Raw genomic sequence first — 13,012 nt, 5'->3', positions numbered from 1 at the left:
CATTTCCTGCACTGTCTGGAGTATCATCAGTGTATATTGGTAATTGTTTTACAGTATATCTTCCATCATTTCCTGCACTGGCTGCAGTATCATCAATGTATATTAGTAATTGTTTTAAAGTATATCTTCCATCATTTCCTGCACTGGCTGCAGTATCATCAATGTATATTAGTAATTGTTTTAAAGTACATCTTCCATCATTTCCTGCACTGGCTGCAGTATCATCAATGTATATTAGTAATTGTTTTACAGTATATCTTCCATCATTTCCTGCACTGGCTGCAGTATCATCAATGTATATTAGTAATTGTTTTACAGTATATCTTCCGTCATTTCCGCACTGGCTGCAGTATCATCAATGTATATTAGTAATTGTTTTACAGCATATCTTCCGTCATTTCCTGCACTGTCTGGAGTATCATCAATGTATATTAGTAATTGTTTTACAGTATATCTTCCATCATTTCCTGCACTGGCTGGAGTGTCATCAATGGCATTTTTCATCCACAACTGTATTTTGTCCCTCTGTCGAAACCAGAAGAATCCAGAAAATAATGTAAGTGAAACAATAAACCCTCTGTTTGTATGTGTTGTTTTTACATAAACACACGTCTTTACAGAAGCAGTTTAATCGTTAAAAATGTTTCCTTATTTTTTTCACATTGTAAAATAAGTTGGTTATCCTGAAAATCTTCATTTAATTTTCCAGATAAATGAATATGGATGTTTTTACTGTATAATGTTAGGAAGACGTGCATGTTCAAGAGATTAGGGAATTTTACTTTTTGTGTCGGATTAAAACTCAAGTTCTTTCAAGCCATTGTTCTTCAGGAACAAACTGTTTCTGTAGATGGAAGGTTCACCTTTTGTAAGACCTTGAGTTATAGGGTATTGTATTTTTGTGATAGCTTTACTACAACAGACTAAGTTTCAGATCAGAAGCTATATAAAACACCTTTCAGTTAACAACTAAGTTTCTCTGTTTGTATAATTATGCTATACTATAGTTTGTAGTTTTTAACTGGGAAACTTGAATGGATATAGATTTTTGGAAGATGTTTTTCCTTTAACACAATATGTAAATATATCAGTTGCTTAGTACCTGTAATGAGACAGATAAAAATATTTAAGTGAACTTGTATTTTTAGTATCTAGTAAATATATCCAAGCACTAAATCTAATCATCAGAAAAACTAGTATTTTATACATTTCTGTGGTATCTATGGTGTTTAAGTGTCTTACTGCTAGAAATGTATAGATCTTGCTATTTATTACTTCCAAGGACTTGTCACTTAATGTTAATGCATTCACGTAATTGGTTGCAATTTAAGTATTCAAATGGTGTTGTCTACCATTATTGTAGTTGAGGACATCTTCAAGGTACCATTGTTCCCTGAGTTAGAGAGCATGTCTTTAATCAGTGATGTACTTATAATACTCACTGTGCCTAGATAGTGACATGAAATAATTATAATACTCACTGTGCCCAGATAGTGACATGAAATAATTATAATACTCACTGTGCCTAGATAGTGACATGAAATAATTATAATACTCACTGTGCCCAGATAGTGACATGAAATAATTATAATACTCACTGTGCCCAGATAGTGACATGAAATAATTATAATACTCACTGTGCCCAGATAGTGACATGAAATAATTATAATACTCACTGTGCCCAGATAGTGACATGAAATAATTATAATACTCACTGTGCCCAGATAGTGACATGAAATAATTATAATACTCACTGTGCCCAGATAGTGACATGAAATAATTATAATACTCACTGTGCCCAGATAGTGACATGAAATAATTATAATACTCACTGTGCCCAGATAGTGACATGAAATAATTATAATACTCACTGTGCCCAGATAGTGACATGAAATAATTATAATACTCACTGTGCCCAGATAGTGACATGAAATAATTATAATACTCACTGTGCCCAGATAGTGACATGAAATAATTATAATACTCTCTGTGCCCAGATAGTGACATGAAATAATTATAATACTCTCTGTGCCCAGATAGTGACATGAAATAATTATAATACTCTCTGTGCCCAGATAGTGACATGAAATAATTATAATACTCTCTGTGCCCAGATAGTGACATGAAATAATTATAATACTCACTGTGCCCAGATAGTGACATGAAATAAATTGTGAAACAAATTTGGGACAAGATGGTGATGTAGGATAAATGAAATGTTTTTAAATTCTTTTAAACTGTTTTTCATTGAACTTTATATAAATATCAGTATTAGGTAAAGATGTTTGGCAAACTTGAGTGTTTTGTAGTTTTGGTTTAGAACAACTTCAATTGACATCATTATTTTGGACAGATAAGAATGTATACATGTAAAAACAGCTAATTTGGGTTAAATTTTTATGAAGAGGAGTGAACGTTTCAACCTTCTTTGGTCATCGTCAGGTTCACAAAGAAAGAAAGAGATAACTGACCAATAGCTGACCACATGTTTGAAGGTGGTTGTGCAATTGAGTGTAGGAATGTAGAGGGCGTGCTTAGATGTGGGATTATATTTATTAATATAGGTATAAAGGTGTTCCTTTGTATTGGTTTATTTTGGACTTGTTGTACAAGTAAGGCTTCTTTAATTTTGCATTTGTTTATGTTTATTTCTTTTATGTAGTGTTTGGGTGTTTTCTATGGTCATGTTGTGTTTATTTGATTTGCAGTGTTGGAAAACGAAGATGACTTTTTGTGTTATTTGAATCTGGTTTCCATTTTTCTACTTGTTTCTCCAATATAGAAGTTGTGGCAGTTATCACATTGTATTTTATAAATAATGTTGGTGTGGTATTTGTCAGTGTAGTTTTTACACAGTATAGACCTTAGTTTTGTGCCTGGTTTTTGAATAAATTTGGTATTAACTGTAATGTCATATTTTGTTACTAGTTTTTGCCAAATGTTGGTTGTTTTTTTTGCTGTTGTCGAGAATATATGGTGTGCAGCAGTTTATGGTTTCGTGATTTTTTAATTCGTGGAATATATTTACTTTTGTTAATCAATTTTGCCTTCTGTCAAGATGTATAAATATAATGTTTTCTATGGTTTCTGGAGGAAATTTATTGATGTTGATGAAATATTGTTTTATATCGTCTAATTCATCGTTAATTTTATCTGGTGAGCATAGTTTTATGGCTGTGTCATTTGGTGTCTTAGTATGTGGAGTTCTTGTTTTATTTCATGTGCTGAGTCCCAAGGAACGTATAGTCCAGTATGGGTGATTTTTCGTTGGATTTCTGTTTTAAATTGTGTATCTATTCTTGTAATTTTGAGGTTAAGAAATGAGATTTGATTGCCTTCTTCTTGTTCACATGTGAAGTTAATGTTGGGATGTATAGCGTTAATGTGGTTGGAAAAAATTAAGTGTGTGTTCTGTAGATCTGAATCCTGCAACCGTATCATCTACATATCTGTATCAGTATAATGGTGGATGTAATGCTATGTTAATTGCTTGTTTCAACTTGTGTCATAAAAATATTGGCTAGAACTGGTGATACTGTATTGCCCATACATAGGCCATTTGTTTGTATATAGTTGTGGTTGTTAAACATGAAGTTTGTCTTCATCATGGTGAATTCTATGAGGGTTGCTGGGAATGTCTATTGATGGGTTAGGGTCTTGGATATAAATTTCTAAGGCTATCTTGCAGGCTTCAGCAGTTGAGACTTCTGTAAAGAGGGATATAACATTGAAACTGACCATTAAGGCTTTATGATTAAGTTGATTAAGATTAGACTTGAAATTAAAAGAGTGATGAATGAGCTGGCTGATGTTACATATTTGGAGAATGCCTATGTATTTACCAAGATTGTAATTAAACAATTTATATGTGGATGTTATTGGTTGTAGTGAACAATCTGGTTTATGAGGTTTGGGGATGCCGTATATTTGTGCCATGCATGAGTCAGTCTTGCATAGGTAGGAATAGTGTTTTTGAAATTGTGTTGGCTTTTTTTCAATTTTAGTATTATTTTACCTAGTTGCGTTTGTGTGTCTTTGTTGGATGTGTTTGTATTGGTTTAAATTTGTTTGTGTCTGATAGGATGTTCATTTTTTGGATGTATTCATTTGTGTTCATTATGACTAGCATTTCCTTTATCTGCTTTTAGAATTTTTGTGTTTGTTTTGTTTTAGGTTTTTAATGGAACTAATGTCTCTTTTTGTAAGATTGTTTTTTAGCTTTCTGTTTTGTGAAATTATTGTGAGAAAATTCTTTGAAGAAATCGTTTAAAATGTTGTTTTTATGTGTTTCTGGAAAATATTAATTTTTAATTTTGTCAAGGAAATTTGGTTGTTGGATGTCAATAAAATTGTCAAAGTTGTTTTCTTTCTGTTGGTTGTTTTTGGTTGTTGACGATGACCGAAGAAGGTCAAACGTTGTTCGCTCCTCTACATAAATATTTTATCAACCCAAACCAGCCGTTTTTGCATATAAATTTCTCAACAAGTGGGTTTCTCGACATCACTGATTAGATAAACATGTATAGCCTACTTCTTACAGGTATAGAATTTATAGTTGTGATTTCACTTGTCACTATTAAGCTAGAAATTTAGTGAAACAAAACTGGAAGCAAGAAGAAAATGTGGAATAGTCTGAAGGAAGTGTAAGTTAAACTTTTAGTTTTTAAGATCTAAACCTAAATATTGTGTCCTTCATAACTTGTGTTTGTTGGTGAAGAAAACAAAAATTTAGATATGTAATTACAAACTGTAATTTGCAGGTTCGAGATTTAATTATAGCATATGTTCTGGTGTGTTTGACCTACTTCTTGATTGGATTTTTGATCTTTGTCTCCTTCCCACTGAAGAAACTGTGTATTGCTGAGGTAATTAATACAACTACTGTAGTGAACCACTGATTAGAATTGGACATGTTTTATTCAGATTTTAAAGAAAACATTTTTATTAAGCAGGTTGTGTGTGTGTAAGTTTAATATATATATATTTAGAAATGCATGTAACTTGTATTGTTAAATGTATTACAAAAGTCCCTCTTATGGAGAGAGAGTTTAATATTGTTAGTTTGCTACAGTTGGTATACTACACACGCTTGCACACACAACCTCAGGTTGGTGAGTAAGCTTTTCTGAAGTAAATTTCAGAAATGTCACAAACTGAGATGTTATATATTAGTGCAGCGAATGTGTTTATATTTCAAACACTTGTCCTATACATAATTATTGCTATTAGGTATTTTTTATTGAAATTATTAAACAGAAATGACTTTATAATCATATAATGCATTCCTGGTTTGTTTCTTGTATATAAAACTTGTTTGAATTGTACAGTGATGGTGGAATATCAGTGGTACGTTATAGACCCTGGGTTTGAAGTTGGATTATTAAATGTTATTGACTTTTCAAACAAAATGTGAAGTTAGGTCACATTTTATGACTTATTTTACTTGCACCTAGCTGAGCTCCAGTTGATTTCAATTAATGATATATTCATGTACAAAAGTTAAACATCTTGTTAACAGTTTCATATTTCACTCTAGAACATTTTGAACAACTTCAGTAGCTCTGACTTGATGGCCTTCTTGACTCGAGTATTTCTACTCTTTCAAGTGCTTACACTTTTCCCACTGATTCTTTATGTACTGAGAATCCAGTCAATGCATTTCTTGTTTGGATCGATTTATCCAGGGTAAGACAAATCAGTAAGAATAAGATGTATCACATTTAATACCAACATAACTACTTGAATTTTATTATTTCTGTACTTGTCAGACATTAATCATGGATACACATTTTACTTTGTCTTCACAAAACAAAGAAAGAAATGCTAATAGGCTTGAAATAAAATATGAATTTACAAAATATTAAACTGTTACGTTAACTCTTTATCTACATTTAAAACTTGAGACATAAATCTACTGACAAAAAGGGTTGTGTGTACTTTGAATTTCAATTTCTTTCTGTGATGAAAAAGTACAAATTTTAATAACAACCACTATACATTTTGGTTTCAGAAATTTCACTTGTTAATGTCTTTGTTTTTCAGGTTCAAGCATGTTGTAATTTTGAATAGTTTCCTTGTGTTTATCTGTATTATGTTTGCTGTTTTCTTCCCTTACGTTGGAACCATTATCAGGTAAGACATTCATCCACTGATCTGCAAAACAAACTTGTAAATTATTTTCAGGTTACAAGTACAACATTTGTTTAGACAACCATAAAACAATATCTTTAGAAATGTATGTTGAATATCTTGCCTTTTGTAACTAGTTTTTTATAACGAAACAACTCATACAATGAAACCTGATTTGATGTATCTCGCATCAGATAAGGTGAAGTTGAACATGATTAGACATGTGATGATTTGTCCTGATAGGCAAGCAAAGCACAAAAGCTGGATTATAAAATAAGAAATACATACAGGACAGCCATTAAAGATAAAATTAATTACTTGTAGTAATTGATCATACTTAAGATTAAATACTTCCAATTAAAGATAAAAACATGACACAATCACCTACTTTATATATATAGTAATTCCATTCTCCTTAATGCTAAACTTGCATTCCTGATGTAGTTTTCTATTATTTTTAAATGAGGGAAACAACTCAACTGAAGCACTGGTGGCTGGAAGAGTCAATATTAACTTGCACAACAGAACTGCAGTTAATTTGACATCCTGCACACAATAAAGTAATTCATTCACTGGTTTTCCTTTCAAATCAATGTCAGCATATAAAACTGAAAGTTTGCTTTTTCAAGTGATTTAATATCAAAACATTCTCTATAATTGTCTTATAATAATTTTAATGATATCTCAGCAATTATTTTTTGTTCCCTTCCTGTTTTTTATTGTGAAGAAGATCAAGGAATGTTATGTTTCTCAAACTTTGAAACCAAGATGTCCTGTCATATTGTTTTCACACTGTTTTGTTCTTCCAGTTAGGCTTAGAGCTGACATTGGTCCACCATTTCTGATGATGTTTTCTTTATCACTAACACCCTTTGTACCAAACTTGTCCACTAATACATTTTAATTTACAAAATAATAATTATGGAACACTAACTTATTTATAAATTATTTATTTTGTTTAAATTTTTTAGTAATTTAAATAATTGAATATATAGACTCTAAATTGTCAATAAGTTCTGATTTTGTATGTATTTTGAAATAAGATGAACTTGTAATTGCTTTCTTTATGCCATAGAAGAGGGCAATATAACATTTAAGAATATTTTTTTAAATGCAAGTATGAATTTGACATTTTTATTCAGAAAATTACTCGTGTAAGAAGCATTTTAGTTTGAATAATATTATGTAACAAAACCTTTTTAGTTAGAAATAAAGTGTTTTTAGTAGTAAAAAAACTAAAATTAACGCCAAAAAGGGAACACTTTGATAGTTGTCCAGGTTCTTTCAAACAGTGGTTTCATCCTTACAACATGATTACTGATTATTTGTGGTATAGTGGTGTTTCTGTATGAATCATTTGCAAGTTCATGAGGTCATATTTAGCTGATATTTAAAAATTAAACTTTTTTAACATATATACTGGGGAAGCACTTTTCCTTGCTTCTAAGGACTGTACGCCTCTGAATGTGATTGTTACTTCAGACATTAGATGAAAGTTGACATGTTTAAATCTGAATAGAGTACAAATTTATTAAAGGTTCACATGTAAGAAGTTTTATACATGGTTCTGTCACTTGTATTAATTATTGTTATTTTTAATGATGTTTCTGGAACTTTAGTATTCATTTTTATTTTTCAGATTTTCTGGTGCCATATCAGCTCTGTCATATGTCTTTACTCTACCTTGTATTACTTACCTTAAAGCTCAGAAGATCAAAGGAACTTTGAAAACCACCACTATTGTTTTACATGGATCTCTGATCTGTTTAGGAATAGTGAACTTTGTAGCCCAGTTTTTTGTTGGAATTTAAGAAACCAGACAATCACATTGGCTATTTCTAATGTATTGCTCTAAAGTTGTTCTAATGAAAACCTCAGCAAACCAGAAAGATATACATTTGACGTTTTTGTGGCATTTTTGCTTTGACTGGAGAAATGCATTTAGTGCAGTCACTCTAGGTTACATCATATAAATTTGTTAAACAACATGTTTAAAATAAGAATAAAAAAACTACGCATGCAGCTAACACTCTTATATGTCATAAGCTTATAATAAGATTTAATTATGTTTTGTTTTTATATGTACAATATTTTAACCCAAGTTAAACTTTAGTAATTTTAAGAAACTATTCACAAAAAAACCAAAGGGATGAAGTTGTGTTGACCAACACAGTGTTTAATGAAAGTTAGTATTTTTTAGAAATGAATGCTAAGTTTGAAGATAAAGTTAAGCCATGATTATCAGAGGAACAAGTTAGTTCCTTCCTGCTCACCACAGTGTGCCTGATGCAAAACAGAATGTTGTCCACACTTCATCATTCTGGAATATGTTCAAGTTAAACTAAAAACACAGGTTTGTGTGCTTAATAGCTAGCCTATCAAAAGTGCCAAGTACAAAATTTAAGGAGAGGCCTGAAAGTCCTTGTCCAGCACTGGTCAAGAGGTCAATACTGTTGTTAGGGGGTATGGTAACTCCAAAATTGAATTCCAAACATTTTCAGAGCAGCTGAAGGGTTTTTGATGAATGTTAGTTTCTAAGTCCCCTAGATGAAAAACTTTGAATTATTAATATAAACTCTCAGTGTAATGTCCCCGAGAAGCACAAACCAATCCCCTCGAACTAGTCTCCCAAGAGCTGTGACAACAGAATATTTTAACAAAAGAGCATCTTGGTTCAATTTCATCTATTTTAACAATATTTTTCTTGCTCTGAGCTGGTAGAATTCAATAAATGTTCACAATATTTTATTTAAAACAGTTAGATTGAAGTCTGTACACACTTTGTGTGTTGTTGAACCGTCCATTCATCACGTATGTGATTGATCAGTTGTAGAAAAGCTGATTAATATGTTTTTTAATCTATATATGTTAGATCAGTATGCTGGCTACTGGTCAGAATGACTGTTTTAAAAACTGATACTTATTTATGTAGCAAACAAGTCAGGAAGATTTTTAAAGATGCTAATTACTAATTAAATTATTAATTATATAAAACTAGCATTTGCTTTCAAAGTAGCCAGGACCTACAGATACATATTTTACGGCAACACCTGCAAAAGGTGTGTTTACTTCAGGGAACCTGATAGTGTATTGTGTGGACTTTAGGCCAACATGTCAGTGTTATTAACAGAAGACTTTTGTTAAGCCTTTGGTTTCCTTAGGCAACAAGATAAGGTTTTGCATCAAATGTTGACCAATGTTTATTGTTGTATCAGTTTATTAGGTAGTTTTCTTCAAAGAAAAGTGATCAGTGTAGCATTGACATTGTCTGGCAGGAAAGTGTTAATTTTAACACGTTAAAGAAATCATTAGTATTGTAACAAAATATTCATAAAAAAGATTCTAGGGTTAAGAACATTTGAAGTTGATGTTGCACATTTATTACTACATTAAAAGTTCTCATGTTTTTATTATTCAAATTATTCACTGTTTTATTTACCAAAGAAAACTTCTGGATAATTATTTTTTATAAATATAGAGCAAGCAGGATACCAAAGATTTAAGTTCAAGTATAATTGAAATGTTTATAAATATAGAGCAAGCAGGATACCAAAGATTTAAGTTCAAGTATAAAATTGAAATGTATGTATAAATGTAAAAAACAAAGTTTGTGTACAGTAAACTTCCCTAATTTTCAATAATATATTTGTATTTTACTGGGAGTGTATTGGTGATGTCCAGCACCATATATTCTTACACAATGTTTTTTTTTTTTTTAAATTTAATAAAATAGATTTTCAGTTTTGTAATATGGTTTCAACTGAGTTTTGGTTGTAGCAGAATCATTATACTAAAGCACAATTGTAAAACCATAACCCTTCCAGTCTGGCTACATAAATCAGACCCTAAAATACACGAGTATTGTTAAAACTGGTTTTTCAAATTAAGGAAATGGAAACAACATAATTTAAGAAAAACAAGATATATTAACACACACTCTAAAATGTCTGTCGGTTTGTACATTATTTAATTATTTAACTTCTAGGTCAAAAGGGGCATGTTAAAAGCAGGTTCGTAACCCACTCTTGATGTTATCGAGCATTTATTATAATTGGCGTAAGTTAACATTAATTTCACTTTATTCATAGATGGCACGACGTTCTTAAATTTTTTTGTAACGTAACGGGAAGGGTTGGAATGCAAAAAACGGCTGCCAGTATTACAATAGTACATCAACTAATTATAACCGTTTCATACTTTGACCCGTGACCTCACAAATTCATTCTGTAAGATGCTTTTGTAGCCAATGACCGTGAAACAGTGTGGAGGGACAAAAGAAGGTGAGTGTCGGAAGTGGGTAAGAGAAAGCATTCTTACCATCACTATATTTTTTCGCTACCTCTTCGTACAAAGTCACCTGACAATAGTTCAGTATATACGAAGGTTAACGTATATAGATAGCGAGTTCCTAAAGATCATAAACAAACTTTGGTTGAGGTAATAACAAAAACTCTAATAATGTTGTAAATATATTGTGTGAAAGTTAAGGGTTTTGTATAGCATCCACCCTCTACATTTTTAAGTTCGTAACCTGGACGAAGGAAGGGTATCTGAGCTTGTTCAAACATTTAAGTCTTTACTACATCCACGAGATGTGAAGGCAACACATTCTAAATGTCAATAACAATATTATTAAAATAACATTTTTTTTAAATTAAAGATCACTCCTACACGGCCAAAAATTACATTTGTCCTCTTGTCCTAACATTCTCATGAATAAGTGCAAAAGAGAGAAAAAAAAACACCTTACAATTTTAAACGTTTAATTTCGGTCTCCTGTTTCATAAATGTTAATCTGTCTTTATATAACAACCTTTCCATCCCAGGTATAATCGTACTAGCTTTCCTCTGAACCTTTCACAATAATTGTGTCCTTTCTGAGGTAAGAAATTCGGGATTAGACACAATACTCCAAATTTGATCTAATCAGTGATCTATACAACGAAATGTTTGTGTAGATGCATCCAATATTTCTATTTGGTCTAATGCTAACACCAACACATTTCTTGGATGACTTAGGAAACCTGATGTCCAATATACCAAGATCTTTTTTTTTTCTCTCAACACTGTTAAGGTTATTCCCATTAAAATTATACTTATTATCCTAATGATGATAACCCACATGCATTACTTTACATTTATTTTAATTATCTATTAATCCAACTAGCCAAGTAACTTATCTTTTCGTAAAGCAGTAGCATCTTCACAGCCAACAACATAAATCCTTAAAATCACCAGTATTCTTACGGTCAACAATACAGACGACCTTAAATTCAACAGCATTCTTACAGCCAACAACACGCAGGACCTTAAAATCATAAAAACCTTTAAGTATAAAATTATTTTTATTGAGAAAATTAATGCTTAGAAAGATATAAATGCACTGAAACTAATAAAATAAAATTTGTTTGAAGACATCTTTAAAAATGATTATTTAAAAAAAAACCTTGAGACTAAAACAGCATATCTTTCCAAAACAGGGCCTAACTCTCAGATCTTGCAATAATTACATTGACAGTACAAACTCCGATCTGACACAGTGTTCCAACGTTATCACTTGAGTCTGCAATAGAGACAAGGATAATACAAACCTGTCTAACCATGTTTGTTTATGATGCAGAATGATCCTGCACAATGCTGAAGTCGGATATACTAGAGAAAAACTTTCATTGGTTCCTTTTGATATGTTCCTGTGGCTTCATTTCTTCATTAAATCCTCGTTTGACAAAAGTCAAGATTCGTCAATACGTTTTGACTATTTTACTGTTTGGTGATAATGACGTACTTAACAATGAGCTGTATAAATCCCTGCTCGATTCTTTTGGTCACGAACAGAGTGTGCTAACGAAATGGTAGACAAAGGAGAAATTTCTTAGTGGTTAATACAAAAAAAAAAGCATTTCAAGAAAGACAGCATGTTGATTGATATGATAGTCGTTATTATGGCACTCTGGTAACTGAAATAACAGCACCGTCTGATGGCACAAAGGGACCAGAACAGGTAATTGACAATAATAACTATTGTTAATATACTTAAAGATAAAAAATAGAAGGTAATTACAGGATGTTACGCCAATTATTATCAATAAATATAGATGAGTTTTGCATGAATCAATAATAATAGTTAACTGTATTATGTAATGTAATAATTGTTTGTTTTTGAATTTCGCGCAAAGCTACACCAGGATTATCTGCACTAGCCATCCCTAATTTAGCAGTGTAAGACTAGAGAGAAGGCAGCTTGTCATCACCATTCACCGTCAATTCTTGGGCTACTCTTTTACCAACGAATAATGGGATGACGTGACATTATAACACCCCTCGGCTGAAAGGGTTAGCATGTTTAGTGTGACGGGGATTCGAACCTGCGATACTCAGATTACGAGTCGAGTACCTTAACCATCTGGCATACGACTTTAGGTACAATAACTTTGAACGACATAGGATTTTCATGATTCTTAAAAATATGTTTTCATATTTTTATTTAATATATATTTTATTAGAATGATTACAAACCCCAAAATGGGTAACGACAAGTCCGAGGGTTTATAATACAAAAAAAAAAAACGAAAATGAGTTTTGACTCACGTTCGGCAGAGCACAGATAGCCCATCGCGTAGTTTCCTACTGAACAACAAATAAATCAGGAATATTTTGCGATACTAGCGTAGTATAAAGTTTAAAGCATTAATTAAGGTAGTAACGAGATTGCGACCCGAGACATCCCTAACAATAGAGTAATATTTTCTAATTATTTTCAACGAGAACGTAAAAAACTATACACAAAAGTATACATACATTCATAACTTTACTTAATTATTTGTTCTGCTTAGTCAGAAAATTTATTTTATTCAGTGGTTAATATTAATTAACCATTTTAAGC

The 13,012-nt window shown here is 31.5% G+C and overlaps 1 protein-coding gene across 2 annotated transcripts in view; it reads left to right on the top strand.

Annotated features, from left to right (window-relative positions):
- LOC143245381 (sodium-coupled neutral amino acid transporter 9 homolog) overlaps positions 1 to 9,878 on the top strand; it is a 38,405-nt gene extending 28,527 nt beyond the window's left edge. For both annotated transcript variants that reach the window (XM_076491653.1, XM_076491654.1), the window contains exons 11-15: positions 450 to 556; positions 4,761 to 4,865; positions 5,537 to 5,685; positions 6,043 to 6,132; positions 7,769 to 9,878. In XM_076491653.1, the coding sequence (XP_076347768.1) occupies positions 450 to 556; positions 4,761 to 4,865; positions 5,537 to 5,685; positions 6,043 to 6,132; positions 7,769 to 7,940 (623 nt within the window). In that variant the 3' untranslated portion in view covers positions 7,941 to 9,878. The remainder of the gene's footprint in view (positions 1 to 449; positions 557 to 4,760; positions 4,866 to 5,536; positions 5,686 to 6,042; positions 6,133 to 7,768) is intronic.
- Positions 9,879 to 13,012: the final 3,134 nt, after the last annotated feature.

This window comes from Tachypleus tridentatus, chromosome 2 (assembly GCF_004210375.1).
Source record: "Tachypleus tridentatus isolate NWPU-2018 chromosome 2, ASM421037v1, whole genome shotgun sequence".
In the NCBI taxonomy this organism is placed as follows: Eukaryota; Metazoa; Arthropoda; class Merostomata; order Xiphosura; family Limulidae; genus Tachypleus; species Tachypleus tridentatus.
Note: the sequence above shows the minus strand (reverse complement) of the source record. Positions and strands in the feature narration are given on the sequence as shown.